At 59.1% G+C, this 19331-nt stretch overlaps 4 protein-coding genes across 4 annotated transcripts; 3 read left to right on the forward strand and 1 right to left on the reverse strand.

Annotated features, from left to right (window-relative positions):
* Positions 1-1652: 1652 nt before the first annotated feature.
* On the reverse strand, positions 1653-4237 carry CDA (cytidine deaminase). Its single transcript, XM_051637138.1, has 4 exons — positions 4031-4237; positions 3570-3681; positions 3263-3317; positions 1653-2320 (listed from the first exon to the last, which is right to left on the reverse strand). Exons 1-4 carry the CDS (start codon positions 4206-4208, stop codon positions 2207-2209), a joined length of 459 nt encoding a protein of 152 aa, XP_051493098.1. The 5' UTR covers positions 4209-4237; the 3' UTR covers positions 1653-2206.
* Positions 4238-7086: 2849 nt separating this feature from the next.
* FAM43B (family with sequence similarity 43 member B) lies at positions 7087-8099 on the forward strand. The gene is given in 2 exon segments (XM_051637124.1): positions 7087-7924; positions 7926-8099. Coding segments are annotated over 2 exon segments (963 nt in total). The 5' UTR covers positions 7087-7094; the 3' UTR covers positions 8059-8099.
* A 1413-nt stretch (positions 8100-9512) lies between these two features.
* MUL1 (mitochondrial E3 ubiquitin protein ligase 1) lies at positions 9513-13605 on the forward strand. Its single transcript, XM_051637121.1, has 4 exons — positions 9513-9650; positions 9743-9830; positions 10850-10970; positions 11887-13605. The coding sequence occupies exons 1-4, from the start codon at positions 9531-9533 to the stop codon at positions 12614-12616; spliced, it is 1059 nt and encodes a 352-aa protein (XP_051493081.1). The 5' UTR covers positions 9513-9530; the 3' UTR covers positions 12617-13605.
* A 2821-nt stretch (positions 13606-16426) lies between these two features.
* On the forward strand, positions 16427-17869 carry CAMK2N1 (calcium/calmodulin dependent protein kinase II inhibitor 1). The gene is made up of 2 exons (XM_051637139.1): positions 16427-16762; positions 17717-17869. Exons 1-2 carry the CDS (start codon positions 16603-16605, stop codon positions 17785-17787), a joined length of 231 nt encoding a protein of 76 aa, XP_051493099.1. The 5' UTR covers positions 16427-16602; the 3' UTR covers positions 17788-17869.
* The last annotated feature ends 1462 nt before the right edge of the window (positions 17870-19331 follow it).

The following is a 19331-nucleotide window of genomic DNA, read 5'->3' on the forward strand; positions in this document are numbered from 1 at the left end:
GGAGACTGGAGACAGGACCAGGAGGGGAGACAGGACCAGGAGGGGAGACAGGACCAGGAGAGACAGGACCAGGAGGAGAGACAGGACCAGGAGGGGAGACAGGGCCAGGACAGAGACAGGACCAGGAGGGGAGACAGGACGAGGAGAGACAGGACCAGGACAGAGACAGGACCAGGACAGAGACAGGACCAGGAGGGGAGACAGGACGAGGAGAGACAGGACCAGGACAGAGACAGGACCAGGACAGAGACAGGACCAGGAGGGGAGACAGGGCCAGGAGGGGAGACAGGACCAGGAGGGGAGACAGGGCCAGGACAGAGACAGGACCAGGAGAGACAGGGCCAGGAGGAGAGACAGGACAAAGACAAAAAAGGACTAGAATCAACGAAGACCCCCCCAGGAGACCCTTGAGCAGGCATCATTACAAAGCCAATTCCAGGAAATACAATGACTATGTACAAGAATTCTGGGAACTCATTGATATGGAACTGAATATGCATGGTTTTGGTGTCTATTAGTTGGGGTGTTTCACTAACTGGTGGGAGCATTCATGGTGGAGAATCCCCAGGGCTGCAGTAAAGAATCCCTGCTCAATAACAGCTTGTTTATTGGGTCTTGATCTGGGAATCCTCACCCAGCCCCACCCAGCCTCCCACTTGGGTGAGGAGTGTTAGAAAGCAAGGGGGTTTGGAAGCTCTGAAATTTTTGTTTCAATGGAGAGGGGCATGGAACAGGGCATGGAGAGGGGCATGGAATGGGGCATGGAGAGGGGCATGGAGAGGGGCATGGAGAGGGGCATGGAATGGGGCATGGAAGGGGCATGGAGAGGGGCATGGAATGGGGCATGGAATGGGGCATGGAGAGGGGCATGGAGAGGGGCATGGAAGGGGGCCAGCCCGGTGCAGTGCAGGACATACCCTGGGACAGGGCTGGGCATGGCCTGGCGCCTGGCACAGAGTGATTTGTGCATAGCAGGGCACAGAGCAGGGTACAACTGGTGTATGCAGGGCACAGGTGGCATGTTTTGTGCCCAGCCTGGTGCAGTGCAGGACATGGAGCAGGGGACAGCTCAGTCAGGTGAGGGCATGGGTTAGGATTCAGCCTGGGCACGGCTCAATGCAGGGCAGGGTGTATCTCGTGGATGGCCACGGCTCAGTGCACAGCAGGGTATGGAGCAGAGTGCAGCCTTGTGCAATGCTGGGAACAGCCCTGGGCATGGCATGGGCACAACCCAGGGCACAGAGCAGAGAACAGCCCGGGGAACAGCTGGGCATGGCCCTCATGGTGTCCTGGTGGTGTCTTGGGCACAAGGCTGGGCACAGAGCAGGAAACAGCCCAAGATACAGCTGGGCATGGCTGCCATGGTGTCCTGGTCATGTCCTGCCCACACAACCAGCTCCTTCTTGGCCTGCCTGGCAGCCCCAGGGCACCTCCTTTTGTGATTCAACATTAGCTGGAAGTGCAGAAGATAAAGCAGGATTGCTTTTATTTCAGCTGGGCAGAGGTGGTAATTCCCAGCCCAGCACCAGTTGGGAAAGGCAACGTGTTCATTTTTCATAGTACAATCAACAAACAGCATTTCTCTGGAGACAGAAAACCCTCCAGAAGCCCCCAAAAGCTCCTCTCCCCTCTTCATCCTCACAAATGGGGGGGGGGGGGGGGGGGAAAAAAAGCAGAGAAAAAGAAACTGGAGAGAAACAAGCAAAGGACACACTCGGCGTGATAACCATCCAGCTCCAGCAAATCACCTCGTCTGAACTGGCTGATTACTTAATGCTGGAGTGCATGGAGATTTTCCTTTTCCCTTCTCATTTCCAGCTGAAGAATTCAATATTTTCCCAAGCAACAATTCTGCAGGATTCAGGAGTGATTTCTGTACCAACAAGCCTGAGCTTCAGCCTTGCATCAAACCCTTCTCCAGTTGTGAACATCCCCCTGGACAACAGCAGTATCTGGCCACTTTCCCCCCCCCAATAACAAGGAATTCCTAATATTTACTTTCTCCATTTACCCAGGTGTGAGTCAGGGCTGGCATCTGTGAAATCAACACTGAATCAGAAGATAAATGAGGGGAAGGGTTCCTTGAAGTCTACAAACACATTTCCCATTGCATTGTCCCCAAAAAAGCCACTTACACGCCGGGGAAATTGGGGAAAACTGTCCTCCCCTGCTGCTGAAGGGCAAAGGTGGGTGGTGGCCAAGCTGCTCACACCTTTTTCAGGTCTTCAGGGCCAAAAGAAAGTGGTAGCAGCTCTTCCAGCCTCTTGACAATGTAGGTGCCATCTGCTTTGGTCAGGTAGACATCCCAGTCCGTGCCAAACTGGAGGAGAAGAGGAGGAAGAAGTGCCTGATGCAAAACCTGTGTTTCTTCCTCAAATTACTCAATGAATCCTTTGTGTTATTAATATTGGTTTTTAGGAGCATCACTGTTGTGTGTATTTTGGGGTGGCTTTCCAGCACCACCTGCCTCAGGGGTTATTTTGGGCTTAGATCCTGTGGTTTTGTCCCCAAACGTGACAAATCTGGCCTGAGCCCCACAGCCTGTTAAATATTAACCACCCAAAAATGGTGCTGGGATATGCATGGGATGGGCTTCATGGGGAGCTCAGCTTTTGTGGGATAACCCCCATTTTCAGGCCAGGGTGACAGCTCCAGGGACAAACTCTGCACCTGGCAACTCTTGGGAGGAATAAAACCCCCTGGGGAGGGTGAGTTAATGAATTACCACCAGGCACTGGCTTCTGGGAGACAGGGAGGAATGCCCCTTTCCCAGTGGATCTGGCAATGTCAGGAGCCAAGAGCTGGCCCTGGGGCTGCAGACAGGGGGCTGCAAACCCCCTCTGTGCACCTCTGGGTGTTTAGGAGGGGGATGCTTGGGGTCAGGGGAAATGCGTGGGGTCAGGAGGATATGTCTGGGATCAGGAGGAGATGCCTGGGGTCAGGAGAAAAGTCTAGGGTCAGGGAGGAGATGCCTGGGGTCAGGTGGAGATGCCTGGGGTCAGGAGGAGATGCCTGGGGTCAGGAGAAAAGTCTAGGGTCAGGGAGGAGATGCCTGGGGTCAGGGGGCAGATGCCTTGGGTCGGAAGGTGATATTGGGGTTGGGGGGTGATGTTGGGGTCAGAGGGTGATGCCTGAGGTCAGGGGGGAGATGTCTGGGGCTGGGGAGAGATGCTTGGGTCAGGGGGGAGATGCCTGGGGTCAGGGGGGAGATGTTGGGGTTGGGGGAAGATGCCTGGGGTCAGGGGATGGGGGGGCCTGTCACCTCTCTCATCACTTGTCTGCAGGCGCCACAGGGTGTGATGAAGTCCCCCATGTCACTGCCAAAGGAGAAGGGCACAGAGCTCAGTCTCAGGTCAGAGGAGAGGAACACCAGCAGAACACCTTCACCCCCCAATAAACCCACAGCCCCAGCCCATTCCCTCCCCCCTCACTCCTCCAAAAATCCACACAACAACCCACCTCCCCGCCCCAAAACACCTGCGGCTGCAGCGACAGACGCTGCCCTGTGGGCACACAGGGGGGGTTCCCACTGTCCCCCTGCCCTCTCCCTCTCTGTGCCAGCTCCTCACCTGGCAATGGCCATGGCCCTGAAGCTGGTGTGGCCCTCCGAGATGGCTTTCTGGATGGCAGTACGCTCGGCACACACCCCCAGGCTGTAGCAGGCGTTCTCCACGTTGCACCCTGTGGAGAAGCCCCCAGCACCTCCTCAGCATCACCCACACCCCACCAATTTTTTCTGGGGGTGGGGGGGATGACGACAGAATTTGCAAAGAAAGGCCCTTTCCCACAAGCACCCCCCCCCCCCCCAATCCCAGTCTCTCACCAACACATCCCCTTATTTATTCCCCATATCTCCCTCCCCCCCCCAGCCCGGCGCGATCTTTGGCTTGTTCTGGGACAGCGGCTGCCAAGAGACAGGGGGAGGTGGGGGTGGACCCCGAACCAACCTCACTGCACCCCTGTACATGCAAAGAGTTATGGGGGGGACCCCAAAACCCCAAGGGGGGGGGTCATACAGCCCCAAGCTTACCAGAGAAGATCTCCCCTCCAGCGGTGAGCAGCGCGGCTCCCACCGGGAAGCGGCTGTAGGGGCAATAGGCACATTTTTTGGCTTCCCGGCTGCAGTGCAGCAAGAGCTGCAGGGGTTCCCCCTGGGGCTGGCCCTGGGGGGGCACAGGGGGGGTTGTCCTCTGCCTGTCACCCTCCATGCCTGCACCAGCCTGTCCTGCCTGGTGACGCCGCGGTTAAATATTTCCTCACTTGGAAAAACAGGCTGGCCAGCCCTGGGATAACGCCCCGGAGTGTGGCCAAGCTTTGGGATGCATCCCTAGGGGCCACACTGGCCACCAAATCATCAGCCCACCCCCCCCCCCCCCCACCACCACTCTACCCCTCCCCAATTTCCTCCTGTACCTCATTTTTTCCAGCTTCTTCTTCTTTTTGTTTTACCTCTTTTCTCTGCCCCGCTGGAGGGTTTTTCTGCCGCCGCCTCAGCGGTTTGTTTTCTTTTCCTCTTCAGTTGGAAACTGGTTGTGCAGCTCCATGGGAAAATGGCATGAAATCACTCCCGGGTTGGGGAGGACGGGGGGGGGACAACAGCTCCTGATGGGTGAGATCAAAAGAAGGACATGAATTTGGTTGAAAACAGAGAAGGAAAAAAAAAAATACATAGATCACGTTTTCCTAGGACTTTCAACTGCTGGCTGAGGGCAGAGGGGATAAAAGCCCATTTTAGGAGGTTCTTGTGCTGCTCCGTGGGGTAAAAGGCTTCCAGGATGCTGAGCTGATCAACAAATTGCTCTTTAATTAAAAATATTCCCTTATTTTCCCTTGCTGGAAGAGCTTAATGCCCCATTTTCTGGCTGCAAGGGTGGGCATCGCAGCCCCCGTTGATTCATCACTGGGTTTTTTTGTCAGCTTTATGGGGTTTGGGGAGGATTTTTACTTTATCCACCAGTTTTGTTGGCAGATCTTGGAGTTGGGGCATTGCTGACAAACCACAACAGGCTGGGATGTGGTGCCTGGGGCTGGTGCAGGTGTTTGTTCACCCTGGAACCTACTGACTCACAAGGGCAGTCAATAGAAGGGAGGGACTGGCAGCCCTGAAGCAGCTCAGAACCCTTTTTTCCAGCTTTTTGAAGTGCAAATTCTGGTTGTTTCCCCACTTAAAAGGATGCTCCTGTGCTCCCCACCCCGTTTGGTGGAAGAATCCACACAAAACCTGGGAGAGAAAAGGAAATCCAGCCCCAGAGCAGCTGGTGGGAGGCACTGCAGGCTGGAACAGGGGGACCCCCCACTCTTAAATCATGTGGGAGCTACAAATAAATGAGCTTTTGGGGTTTTGGGGGGAGGGTCTAAACCTTGAAGACTAAAGAATTAAATAAGGAGTCCTCCCCTCTGGGCAAGAACAGAAATACCAAGAGGTAAAGTGGATGGGAACCTTCCTCATTTGCACTGATTAACTAATTGCCACCTCTCTGAAACCACCCTGGCATGGGGAGCAACCTGCACAGTCCAAGCTGCAGCTGAGTAGCCAAAACCCACACAAATTCACCCAGTTTTCTATTATTTTTTGGCTGCAAAACCCTAGGAGGTCAGGCCAGTGCTGCCTGCCTGTGTGAAAGAGCTATTTTAAGGTTGCAGTTTCATCCTTCAAACCATAGAAAAGCTGGGAAGCTGCTGGGAAATGGCTTCCACCTCCCTCTAACACCCCCCCAAATGGACTAAAAGTGGGGGCAAACACTGTTATTTTACCCCTTTCTCCTGCCCATTTTTGAAACCTGAGGCAGCCAGAGCATCTCTGGGGGGACCCTGAGACTGGGGGGGGGGGGTCTCCCCGTTGGACCCACCAGATGGATTTGAAGTGGAAATGAGGGATTGAGCTGAAGGAGCTGAATCCTGAGCAGCTTCAGACTCCACTGCAGGGTTAAAACCCCACAGGGCTCCCCAAAAATCCACCCCAAAGTCCCGCCCCCCCCCCCAGGGCTGCACCACAGGGAAACATTTCGTTTTTTCCAGGAGAAAGAGCCATCCCAGGGGCTTGGCTGGACTTGCAAGCAACAGGTTAAAAGCCAAAAGCTCCTGAGTGAGGGGCAAAAACGGGGTTTCTGGGACCAAAAAAAACAATGACAAGAAAAGGTGAAGGGGTCTGCAAAGCCCGGTGCACCCCCCGTGCCACGCTGGGGTTTTGGGGGTGGGGGGAAACCCAACCCAACCCTCTTTTCTCATGCCAGGGTGGGGAGATGGTGCCAAAAATCACACCCCCCCCCCCGGGATCTTGCCCACGCGGGTGGGTTTCGGTGCTGGGAGGTGGGTTTGGGGGGGGGGGGTCGGGATGCTGATTTTGGGGAGGCATTTTCCCAGCATCTCTATCTCCCTTCCCCGAGCTGCGGGGAGGGGGGGAGCGAGCGCGCAGCCGGCGGCGTGCACGGAGGTGGAGCAGCCCCCGGGATCCGCCGCCGTTCCCGCAGCAAAACCGCAAGCGGCAGCTCCGGAGAGCGGCGGATCCTCGGCGGAAATAATCCCCGCGTCCGTCCCATCCATCCCCGCATCCGTCCCATCCATCCCCGCATCCATCCCATCCATCCCCGCGTCCACCCCCATCCCCGCGTCCATCCCATCCCCGCGTCCATCCCATCCATCCCCGCGTCCATCCCATCCCCGCATTCACCCCCATCCCCGCATCCACCCCCATCCCCGCATCCATCCCGTCCCCGCGTCCACCCCCATCCCCGCATCCACCCCCGTCCCCGCATCCACCCCCGTCCCCGCATCCATCCCCGTCCCCGCATCCATCCCGTCCCCGCATCCACCCCCATCCCCGCATCCCCCCCCATCCCCGCATCCCCCCCCATCCCCGCATCCCCCCCATCCCCGCATCCATCCCCGCATCCCCCCCCATCCCCGCATCCCCCCCCATCCCCGCATCCCCCCCCATCCCCGCGCCGGGCTCCCGGCAGCTGCATCCCGGGGTAGGAGCATCTCCCGCTCCCCGCCCTGGGTGGGGTTGGGGTTGGGGGGGGATAAACCCCCATCCCCCGCTTTCAGCCGGCTTTTTTTTTTTGGGGGGGGGGGTTGGGTTGGGTTGGGGGGGGATGTTGCCCTGGCGGCGGAGCAAGTTTGTGCTGGTGGAAAAGGATGGGAAGTGTCAAGGGAAGAAGAGCCTGGGGTTGAGCTACGCGGCGTTCCTGGCCGGGTTCCTGCGCTCCTGCCCGGCTCTCCTCCCCGCCTGTCCCCTGGAACGCTTGGGGAGCGTTTTCCGAGGCAAAAGGCAAAAAGTGGAAGTGACGAAGGAAGCCCCGAGCTACACGGTGAGGTACCTGGGCAACGCCGTCACCCTGCGGGCCAAGGGAGAGGGCTGCACGGAGGAGGCGGTGGGGAAGATCTGGGCCAAGAGCGACGGCGGGGCCGGCGGGGCCAAGATGAAGCTGACTCTGGGACCCCAAGGCATCCGTATGACCCCCTGCGAGAAGGGGGCCCGCCGGCCCGGCCATGCCTACCTCCTGCACCGCATCACCTACTGCGCCGCCGACCGTCGGCACCCCAAGATCTTCAGCTGGGTCTACAGGCACCAGGTGAAGAACAAGGCGGTGGTGCTGCGCTGCCACGCCGTCCTGCTCTCCAGAGCCGACAAGGCCCGGGCCATGGCTCTGCTGCTGTACCAGACCTCGGCCTCTGCTTTCGACGAGTTCAAACGCCTCAAGAGACAGAGCGATTCCCGTCACGTCCAGCAGCAGCTCCTGGGGGAGGCCGCCGTGCCCCTCGAGCCCCTGCGCCGCCTGCTCAACGCCCCGCGGCCCTACCGCCCGCCCGCCGAGAGGGCCCGCGCGGCCCCCCGCCTCAGCTCCATCCTGGAGGAGGAGGAGGAGGACGAGGAGGAAGAAGACGAGGCCTTCCACACCACCAGCTCCCCCCAGGAGGACGGGGGGGCCCAGCGTGCTGAGGCTGGCCAGGGAGATGGGGGGGTGCAGCCTGCGTGGCCCCCCGCTTGCCCACCGCCCCCCGGGCGCCCGCCTTGCACCCCGAGTTGGGAGCCTCCCGGGGGACAAAGCTGGATGAGGCCGGCACCCCTGGAAGGGGGTGGGTTGGCACCCCCACGGACCCACCTGCACCCCCCCCAAAACCCTGCTGCCCCCCACAAACCTGCTCTCTGTAATAAAGTGAATCGGTGTTTTCGGCGCCTGTGTCTCACCCGGGCAAACGGGAGAGGAGGAGTTAAGGGAGGCAGTTTTGGGAAGGGTGGGGGGGGTTTCATAGCAAATTTACCCTTGGTAAGGTTGGGGGGGGGGCGCTGCAGGGGTCCCCAGAGCTTTCCACACCCTCTCTGCAGCACCAAGGGCTGGGGAAGAGCTGCGAAGGGTAGTCATGGAAACGGTGATTCTTAAATATAGAGCTGGGGTGCTGGGGGGGGGAAACTGGGGGGGCTGGGCTGGGGGTTTCAGCCCCTGGGATCCCTGGCGGAGAGCAAGGCTGGCCTGCAGCCCCCTCCTCCACCCCAAAAGCAGCTTCGAGGCCCTGAACATCAATAATTTACCCAAAACTACTATTTTTGTCTTCTCCTCGTGCCGCTTTCCCGGAATATGTGATGGCAAGAGGGAGGGGGTGGGGGGGGAGCAGGGTCTTGTTTTCCTCTCCCCCCCCCCCCCGCTAAGCACAGCCCTGAATAGGGTGGGGGAGTAGGACCCTAAAAAATGGGGCTGGGGGCTGCATCCCCACAGCCCTGTGCTGTGTCCTCGCAGTGTGGGGGGGGGGCACCTCGGGGCTGTGGGGTGCAGCTGCCCCACACCCCGCTGAGGGGGTGTCAATGTGCACACCCCCCCCCCCCCAGTTCTACAGGGCTGGGGTTTGGGCAGAAGCCCCCCACCGTCCAGCCCAGGGGGGAGAGGATTTGACCTGACACCCCCTGAAGCTTCACAGCAGGCAGAGACTGAAGCAGCTCCATCCACCCAAAGCCCTGCGGGGGGGGGGGGGGGTTTGCCCCCCTCCCCAGGGCCCTGAAGCCGTTGGGATTTAGACCCCAACACCAAACTCCCGAGGAATGGCAAGGATCTGGAGCAATCCCCCTCACCACCGGGGCCTTACGAGGCCGGGCTTTAAACCCCCCCAACAAGACCCTGGGGGTGTGGGGGCGAGGTTTACTCCCCAAAAGGCTCTAGGGTGGGGAGGGCTGAGATCAGACCTGCCCCTCTCAGGCCCCAGGGCTGGAATTTACCCTCCCCTGTAGGCCCCGTGGGGCCGCCATCTGCCCCTCCTTCCCTTTTCTTCCCCTTTCTTCTCCTTTCTTCCCCCTCCTTCTCCCTCCTTCCCCCTTCCCAGACCCGCCGGGGCCGAGATTCTGCCTCTCCCGACCCCCCAACAAGGATTTGCTCAGCTCAGGGGCCTTCTTTCCCTCCTCCCCCTCCCTCCCATCCTTCCACCCCCTCCAGCAATGGCGGCCACGGCGCCCCCCGTTTCCATGGTGACGGCGGCAGCGGCCGGCGCGCCGCGGGTTGCGTCATCACCGTGCGCCGGTTGCCGCGGTAACGGCGGCCATGGAGGGCGGCGGGCGGCCCTCGGTGGCCCAGGCCGCGCTGCTGGCGGCCAGCACGGCCCTCACCGCCCTGCTCTACTCCTTCTACCGCCAGAATGCCCGAGTCGCCCGCGGGCTGGCGGTGGGTACCAGAGGCCCCCGGGGCAGCGCGCACGGGCCCGGGCCTGGCCCCGCGGCCTAGTTCCGGCGGCTGAGCCGTTTCCTTTCCCGTAGGGCGCCAGGAGGATCCAGCTGGATGAGGATCTGCGGGCGGTGCTGCTGGAGGCGCCGGGGAGATGCGTTCCCTACGCCGTGATCGAAGGTAGGGAGGTGTGTGGGGGGGTGGTCCTGGCTGGGTGGGTTTCAGCCCCGGCCTGCTCCCAGCACGGGGTGGTTGGGTTGGAAGGGATCAGGGTCAGGGCCTGTTCTCTCCCAATGTCTTTCCCAGTTGTCGAGGGTTTCCTCAGTCGGTTTGCTGATGCCACCAAGTTGGGCAGGAGGGTTGATCTGCCTGAGGGTGGGAAGGCTCTGCTGAGGGACCTGGACGGGCTTGTTCCAGGGGTGGAGGATAAATGGATGAAGTTCTTCATCATGGCCACGTGTCAGATCCTGCACAGGTTGTCACAACAACCCCGAGCAGTGCTCCAGGCTTGGGGAACAGTGGCTGGAAAGCTGCCCCTGGTGAAGCCATGTTGGCTGCCACCAGGCACCCCAGGATGCCACATGGTGGGCTTGTCCACCAGGACTTGAAGGTTCTTTTCCACAGAGCTGCTCTCCAGTGGGTCAGCTCCTAACCTGTCCTGGTTCCTAAGGTTGTTCCTCCCCAGGTGCAGGACCCAGGTCTCCCTGGACAGCAGCACAGCTGGTGGATCCCACTCCTTCCAGTTGGGAATCATCAGCAAACCTGCTGAGAGGACACACTGTCCCTTCATCCAGGTCATTGTGTTGCTGATTCAAGGGCAGGTTGGACAGAGTTTGGAGCAACCTGGGCTGGTGGGAGGTGTCCCTGCCCACGCAGAGGGGTTGGATCAAGGTGATTCCATCCAACCCAAACCATTCCATGAATCTATGATCACAACCCTCTGCCCTTTGGACACTTCTTAACCCCTCACTGCCCCTTCACCCCAGCCACGTTTCCCTGTGAGGATGTTATGGGAGATGGTGTCCAAAGCCTCTCTGAAAGGGGGGTAGACACCATCCACTGCCCTGCCCAGCCCAGCTCCCCCTGTGCCCACCAGGACAGCTCAAAACACTCACTCAGGCTCTTCAGCCCTGTGTGATGAAAATGAACCAGCAGAAGGTTAATGAGCACCTCTCACCTGCTTTGGGTTTGTCTCCCAGGTGTGGTGAGGTCTGTGAAGGAGACCCTGAGCAGCCAGTTTGTGGAGAACTGCAAGGGAGTCGTTCAGAGGTTGACTCTGCAGGAGCACAAGATGGTGTGGAACAGAACCACCCACCTCTGGTACGTGCCTGGCACCCACCAACATCCAACCCTCAGACCCCCGAGTGGGGGGACAGGCTGGAATGGCCCAACCAGAGCCCCTCAGGTGCCCCAGACCCCACACTGGTCCCATTGCAGCTGTCAAAATGGGGCACATTTGGGTTTTTAGAGTCCATGTAAGGGCTGTAGCTGAGGAGCACATAGAGTGGGCAGAGCATTTCTGAGCAGCCCGAGGCTGTTGTTGCAGAGCTGGCCACAGGATGGTGTTTCCCCAGCAAAATGACACCTTTAAAGCAGGAATTCGGTTGGTTTGGGGTGATGAGGGGGGGTTAGAGGGGACAAAGAGCTCTCCTGGTGATGGTGGAAGCCCATGCTGCTTCCACAGGGAGTGGGGAAGTGTTGAGGTGAAGGCAGAGGGCCTGGAGCACACCTGGACAGCACCACGAGGGGAGAAGTGCTGCTTTCCAGTGAGTCCCATCCAAATGAACTTCCCTGAGGGCAGGTGACAGCTGGAAGCCCCCCAAAAAAAGCAGGTCAGCCCACGTGGCCTTTCCCTGCCAGCCCTTGGGGAGATGTTCCCCCTGGGATTTGCTTCATCCCCTTCCATAGCAGTGCCTGGAAGGGCTCCAGGAAAGCTGGGGAGGGGCTTTTCACCAGAGAGGGCAGTGATAGGACCAGGGGTGATGGTTTTAAACCGAAAGAGGGGAGATTTAGGTTGGACATGAGGAGGAAATTCTTCCCTGTGAGGGTGGTGAGAGCCTGGCTCAGGTTGCCCAGGAAAGCTGTGGCTGCCCCATCCCTGGCAGTGTTGAAGGGCAGGTTGGATGGGGCTTGGAGCAGCCTGGGCTGGTGGGAGGTGTCCCTGCCCATGCAGGGGGGTTGGAACTAGATGATCTTGAAGGTCCCTTCCAACCCAAACCATCCCATGGTTCCCCAGGAATGACTATGAGAAGATCATCCACCAGAGAACCAACACCACCCCCTTCGAGCTGGGGCCCCCCGAGGACGGCGCCGGCGTCGCCGTCAGGGTGATGAAACCTCTGGAGGCCTCTGAGCTCAGCCTGGAGACTGTCCACGAGAAATTCCACCCTTCTGTCCAATCCTTCACCGACGTCCTGGGCCACTACATCAGTGGGGAGAGACCCAAGGGCATCCAGGAGACCGAGCAGATGCTGAAGGTGGGCACAGCCCTGACGGGGGTTGGAGAGCTGGTCCTGGACAACACCACCATCAAGCTGCAGCCCCCCAAGCAGGGCATGCCCTACTACCTGAGTGGGGCTGATTTCTCTTCCCTGCTGGAAAAACAAGAAGCCAATGCCCGTTTCTGGAAAATCCTCACTGTCCTGTTTGGTTGTGCCACCTGTGCCATCCTCCTCTTCCTCCTCCGGAAGCAGTACCGACACCGCCGGGCAAAGAAGCACCTCAGGCAGATGCAGGAGGAATTCCGACAGGCCCAGGAACGTCTGATGAGGGAAATGAACCCCCAGGGTGGAGAGAGCCTCAAAAATTCCTGTGTCATCTGCTTGAGCAGCACCAAATCCTGTGTTTTCCTGGAATGTGGCCACGTCTGCTCCTGCCACCCGTGTTACCACAGCCTTCCCGAACCCAAGAGGTGCCCGATCTGTCGCCAGGTCATCTCCAGGGTGGTCCCCTTGTACAACAGTTGAACGTTGGTGGTCACCTTGGGGATGGGGGGTTGAGGGGGAAGGGGCAGGGAGAAGCTTTTTGGCATTAAAGCTGCAAAGGTGTTGTTGTTTTTTTTTCTGGCCTGGCTGCTTGGGTGGTTGGTTTTGGGGCAGGGGAGGGAGCAGGGGGGGCTTGAGATGGGGTGCAGAGCTGGTTCTTCAAAGGTTGATCCAGGCTTTTCAAAGGCTGATCCAGCTGATCCAGGCTCTTCAAAGGCTGATCCAACTGATCCAGGCTCTTCAAAGGCTGATCAGGCTCTTCAAAGGCTGATCCAGCTGATCCAGGCTCCTCAAAGGCTGATCCAACTGATCCAGGCTCCTCAAAGGCTGATCCAGCTGATCCAGGCTCCTCAAAGGCTGATCCAACTGATCCAGGCTCCTCAAAGGCTGATCCAGCTGATCCAGGCTCCTCAAAGGCTGATCCAGCTGATCCAGGCTCCTCAAAGGCTGATCCAGGGTCTTCAAAGGCTGATCCAGCTGATCCAGGCTCCTCAAAGGCTGATCCAGGCTCTTCAAAGGCTGATCCAGCTGATCCAGGCTCTTCAAAGGCTGATCCAGCTGATCCAGGCTCATATCCCACCCTGGAAGTTTTTTTGGGGAGAGATGAGGAGTTTCTCTCAGAGCTGCAGTTTCAAGCTCTTTGTGGTAGAGTTGGACTCTCAAGGTTTGTGTTGGGGGTTATTGACATTCCCAGCTTATAAATACATTGTGGGGAAGAAAAAAATCCATGGATTGTGGCTTCTGTGGAGTTCTGGTGATGCTACCACCTGGCTCAGAGACTCACAGAGCAGGGGGGTGGGATTTGAGGGAGCTCATGTTGCCAACAGGGGTCATTTTGTGACCATCCAGGACATCAGGTTGTTGTGACCAGATCACAACAGGGAGGGGAAAACACAGGGGCTGATTCCTGCCCTTGGCTGGAGCTGGGATAGAAAAATGGGATGTGAAGGAATAAAATGGGATGGAAAGTGTGTTTGATTTGGGTCTTTAACTGGAGGGGAAACCCAGTCTGGAGCAGGGATGGAGGTTGGGATGAGGGGGGTGGATCAAGTCCCTCTGTGCTAAACCTGTGCCCAACCCCTTGTCCATAACGGTGCCAGAGCTCCCAAATTCCACACAGAAAAGGAAAATTCCCTTCCCTGACTCCCCCATTTTGCCAAAACTCTGCTCCTGAGAGGGCTTAATGATCCCCAAGTGACACTTCAAGGAACATTTGCTGTGGAGGGTTCAATGTCACCACAGGGCTGGTCGGGGGAGCTCCTGTTTTGGGAGCCTGGAGGAAGAAGAGTCAAAATTCCTGGGACTGAAGCATCCCCTGGGATTTGAGGGAAGACCCAGCGTGTTCCCCTTCCCTGGAGCTCCCCAGCACTCTGAAAGGGAAGAGTTTTCCCTCGACTGCTTGGAAAACCAGTAGATTAAACACAGAAGTGGGTTATTTCCTTGTTAAACATTAACAGGCCCGGCTGGGCAGTGTCCAAAGGCCACTTGTGCTCCGTGGCACGTTCCCAGCAGCTTCATTTCCCAATGGAAATTCTCCAAGGAGCAAAACCTTGGTGCTGGGAATGGCCAGGCAGGGCCTCATCCAGCCTAGCTGCTGGCTGTAGATGGCAGTGGCTGCCCAACAAAACCCTGCCTGCAACAGGAAAGCTGGAATCCCACTGGGAAAAGCTTGAATCCCAGCAGAAAAAAGCCCAGATCCAAGGGGGAAAAACCAGACTCCCAGCTCTCTGAGGAGACATCCCTTGCTCTTCCCACAGCTCTCACCCTGCCTTGCCCTCCACACCCTTCTGCTGCTGCTGCCAGGAAATGAAATCTCCTTTGATCAGCAGCTCAAAGTGCATCGAGGGAATAAAAACAACAAACAAGGAACTCCCAAGACGTTCCCAGAGGGAAAATTCTCCCTGATCACACACAGAACACCACCCTCCTCCTGATCCAGGCCCAGCTGAGACCCGACTCCTTTACATAAAAGCCATTTTCTCCTTTAACATTCACATTTTGAGGCTTTTTTCCATATTTGACCAAACCTGGATGGCTCCACCTGTCCCCATCAATAGTCACAGGCCTGTCAAGCCCCTGGTTCCCCCCCCTACACCCCACCCTTTTTTGAGGGGCTTCTTGATAACCCCTTGCCACAGCTCATGAGGGGCTGGAGCCTTTCCCACCCCCCCTTCCTTGTGCCATATCAAGGTTTTGTCTCCTTGGCTGCACTTCCCTGGGGACCAGCCACCCCAAAAAGCCTCCTGCCCTCCCTGGGGATAGTGGGGTGGTGGTCACCCCCACCAAAGCAGAGGGGTGCAGGATGCAGCCCCAAGCCTGGGCTTTTTCCCTGGGGAACAGGCCATCATGTGAAGTCTAAAAATACCCTATTTATATATATATTTATTTCTTTTTTTGGTGGTGGTGGGGGGTCTGTGCTTTCCCCACCACCTTCCACCTCCTGTTCCCAAGCTTTCCCCCGCACCCTTATGTAAGGAGCTGACAGCTTGGGAGTGTGTGGGGGTGCTGGGGGGGCTCCTGCAGCTGAGGATTGCAGCAAACCAGGGATGTGGAGATGGGAACAGCCCCCCCCGGGCACCAATGATAGGCACCCCCTATCATTGCAGGGTGCCCTGTGTCCCCCATCCCCATAACAAGCTCCTGCTTCCCAGAGAAATCCTCCCTAACCCCTCCTTTCCAATGGATTTTTTTGTGCTGCTGCCCCCGCTGTCCCACCCCCCAGCTTGGCAGGGGATGCACCAGGGGTGTCTGAAAACCCCCCCACACACCCCCACCCCCCACATTTTCGGTGGGCTTCCCCAAAACCATTCCCCTCTCCCTCCCCCCCCCCCCCTTCCTGAGCCGGGTTTGCTTTGCCGGGCAATGATCCCGGTGGCTGAACTGGGAAACAAAACCCAGTGGGAAGTTGGCAGGGACCCCAAAGCCCTCCCGCAGCCCCCCAGGAAAGGCTGGTGCAGGGACACGTCCTGGGAACCGACAGCAGAGAGCACCCAGGCCACACCCCCACCCCCCCACACACACACTTTGCAGCCCCCCATGAAGTGCCAGAGGCTCTGCCGGGCAGATGTGGGGCTGAGCTGCAGATGTGGGGTGGAGCTGCTGCTCCCTGGGGACAGGCACGGGCTCCCCAAGGGTGCTGTGGGGCAGCCCTGGGGATCTGCAGGGTGGTGGGACAGCTCCGGGGTCCCTAAGGATGCTGTGGGGCAGCTCCAGTGACCCTCTGGGCTCCTGGGGATTCCGCTGGGCATCTCCGGGCTCCCCAGATGTGGCTATGGGGCAGCTTAGGCTTCCCAAGGGGTGCTGTGGGGCACCCCAGGGATTGGAGATGCTCTAGGGCAGCCCCGGGGATCCCCAAGAGGCTGCTGCGGGGCAGCTCAGGGCTCCCTGGGGATGCTCTGGGTAGACTGGGGCTCCCCAGATGTGGCTGTGGGGCAGCTCTGGCCTCCCTAGGGATGCTATGGGGCAGCTCTGAGCTCCCCAGATGTGGCTGTGGGGCAGCTTTGACCTCCCTAGGGATGCTATGGGGCAGCTCCCGGCTCCCTAGGGATGCTATGGGGCAGCTCCCGGCTCCCTAGGGATGCTGTGGGGCAGCTTTGAGCTCCCTAGGGATGCTGTGGGGCAGCTCTGAGCTCCGCGGGGGTCCGATGCGGGGCGGGCCGGGTGGGGCAGCCCGAGAGGCGGGGGGGGGGGAGGGGGGATCCCCGGGGCTCTGGGGCAGCCCACGGGGGGCGGTGCCGCTCCCGCCCCATCCTTCCCGGTCCCGCCTCCCGCTCCTCTATCGCCGGAGCCACCGGAGCCGCCACCGCAGCCGCGGGAGCCGCCAGCAGAGCCGGGCCGGGCCGGGATGATGTGACGGGGCGGTCGCGCCCCCCCCCCCCGCCTCCCCCGCTGCCCCGGGCCCGCGGGCCCCGCGCCCCGGGAGGCTGTCGGGGGGCGGCGGTGGCGGCGGGTCCCCCCCCGCCGCCCCCATGTCGGAGGGGCCGCCCTACGGCGAGGGGCAGCTGGCGGGGGACGCGGCCGTGGGGCAACTGCCCTTCCCCGTGCGGCTCCGCGGCCCCGACGGGCTCCTGGCCGGGGGGCAGGGCAAGCGGCCCCCCAAGCTGGGGCAGATCGGGCGCAGCAAGAGAGGTGGGTCCCGGCGGGGAGACGGGGGAGGGGGGGGCAGCGGGATCTTCCCTAGGGAAGAGGGAAGCGGGATATAAAGGGAACGGGAGCGGCCCCCCCGGGGGATGGGGAGGGAGGATGCGGGAGCGCCCCGGCGGACAGGGCGCCGGGCAGGGGGGCTTCCCTGCCTGTCGTGTCCCAGAGGGGTCTTCCCGGGATACGGGGCAGTGGGAAAAACATCCCCGGGGGCAGGGTAGGGTGAGCCGGGCATCCCTAAGGAATGTCGGGGCACCTTATCCCGCAGACGGGGCGGCCGGGAAACGTGCTCAGGGACGGGGCGCGGTGCAGCGGGCTCCCCGCGGGATGTCGGGCATCACATCCCAGGGACCTTCCTCGGGGATGAAGGACGCCCGGTACCTTCCCGGAGTGTAGGGACCGTCCTCGGGGACAGGACACGGTGCGCCAGGCTTCTTGTGGGATGTCTGGCAACGTATCCCAGGGACCTTCCCAAGGGAGAGGACACCGGGGACCTTCCCAGGAGGCAGGGAGCATCCCCAGGGACAGGGCACTGTGCACCGGGATCCCTGTGGGATATCGGGCATCGCACCCCAGAGAGACCTTCCCTTGGGTGTTGGGCTGCAGGGACCTTCCCTGGGGACATCGTGCTCCCGGGGACCTCCCCAAGGGTAGAGAGGTGAAGGGACCTTCCTTGGGGACACGGCACCAGGATCCAGGCAATTTGCCAGGGTGTCAGCACCCTCCCCCGGGACAGGGCACGGAGCACCTGGTATCCCACGGGATGTAGCCAGGATGAGCAGGTTCCCCCTGGGGCATCACACCAGCTGCACCAGGGATGCAGGACTCCCCTCCCCACACACCCCTAAAGTCACCACAGAGTGCCCAGCACCCTGGGGTGACCTTGGCCGAGGGGAGCCCAGCAAGCAGCCTGCTCCTCACGGTTCTTTTTCTGCTTTCCAGTGGTGATTGAAGATGATAGGATTGATGACGTGCTGCAGAATCTCACAGAAAAGGCCCCTCCCGATGTTTAAAGCCTCCCTGGGGACGCTGGGCTGAAGCTGGAGGGGCCTGGGGAAGAGGGGAAGTGGCAGGGGGGGAGGGGGGGGAGGGTCAGTTTACAAGGGTGCAAGTTATTGGCAAAAAAAACCCCAAACAAACCCCAAACCGTTAAGAAAATAAACGCAAACCCCACGAGATCCCAGCGAGGGAGCAGCAGGAGAACCACGACCCCGGCGACGCGCGTCCTGCCCTCCCGAGAGGCGGGTGGGAAAGGAGGGCAGGCAGCCAGGCCAGCCCCGGCTCAGCAACAAATACAACCAGACGAATCCATCAGGATTGCCAAGAGAGAGAAAAATCGTCATGGAGGGGGGGGGGAAAATCATCATCACCCACTCCAAAAAACAACCCCCCCCCTCCATCACCCCGGCGAGGGACGGACCGAGACGTCGCGGCGCTGAATTCCTGGGGTGGATGGAACTTGTGCCACGCTAGAAAGGGGGGGGGTAAGAGGGATTGGGGGCAGGGAAAAAGAAGACCCCCCCCCCGGGTCTCCCCAACCAGGGCCATTCCCAGCGGGCACCTTGTTTACATTTACCTTGCAAAAATGAACCTGTGCACTTGGATGTCCCACGCGATCCCCCTTCCTTCTGATTCGTTTTTTTTTAACGTGGGTGTCTTTGGGTGTTGGGAAAGGATATAAAATAATAATATATATCTATATATTTCAATTTTAGTCGTGTTTTAAGGTTCTCCGGGGTGGGGGGGGGGGAGGGGGGGGGGGGGGGGGGGGGGGGGGGGGGGGGGGGGGGGGGGGGAGGGGGAAGAAAACAACCCGCAATTTTTATAAAGGAAGGGCCTAGAGGAAGAATTGCTGGTTTATTTTTTAAAGCTTGTACTTGGCTGCTGTGAGCAAAGGGACAGATTTTCTATGTGTGGGGAGGGTGGGGATGCTTGGCTTTTCTAACTACCATGCAGTCTGTAGTGTGAGTGTTCTTGTTTGGGGTTTGGTTTTTTTTTTTCCTTTTTATCTTATATTGTGGCAGTTTCCTCTCTTGAATAGACTGTATTAAATATATATATATATAATGATCTAATGTAATCACACGAGTGCCAAACACTTGGAGATGCCGGAGGGCAGCGAATTCCCTCCCCGAGTCAAGCAACACTTGGGGTTTTCTGCTCTTTCGAGGGGCCCGGTTGATCTCTCGTGGGGTCTTTGACTTCTCTTTTCTAATCTTTCTTTTTAACTCTTTTTTTTCCCCCTTTTTTTGCATGACGTGAGGGGAAAAAAACCCCCCCACAAACCCCACAAACCAGGCACCTTCGTGCGCGAGGGCTCCGGGTTCCGCGTGCGACTCCGACTGGCGGAGGTGGCGTTTGGTGGTTTGGTTTGGTTTTCTTCCCTCCTTTTCTTAAATATCGTGTGTGTTGCACTTTTCTCCACTACACAGGGCTACTTCTGCGATGTCCAAATAAAAAGGAAAATGAAACAAAAATGGGAAAAAAGAAATCATGCTATCTATAACAATGATTGCAGGTCTGCTGTGTTCTCCCCCGCGCGCTCGAGCATCCTTCT

This window comes from Apus apus, chromosome 20 (assembly GCF_020740795.1).
Source record: "Apus apus isolate bApuApu2 chromosome 20, bApuApu2.pri.cur, whole genome shotgun sequence".
Taxonomy (NCBI): domain Eukaryota; kingdom Metazoa; phylum Chordata; class Aves; order Apodiformes; family Apodidae; genus Apus; species Apus apus.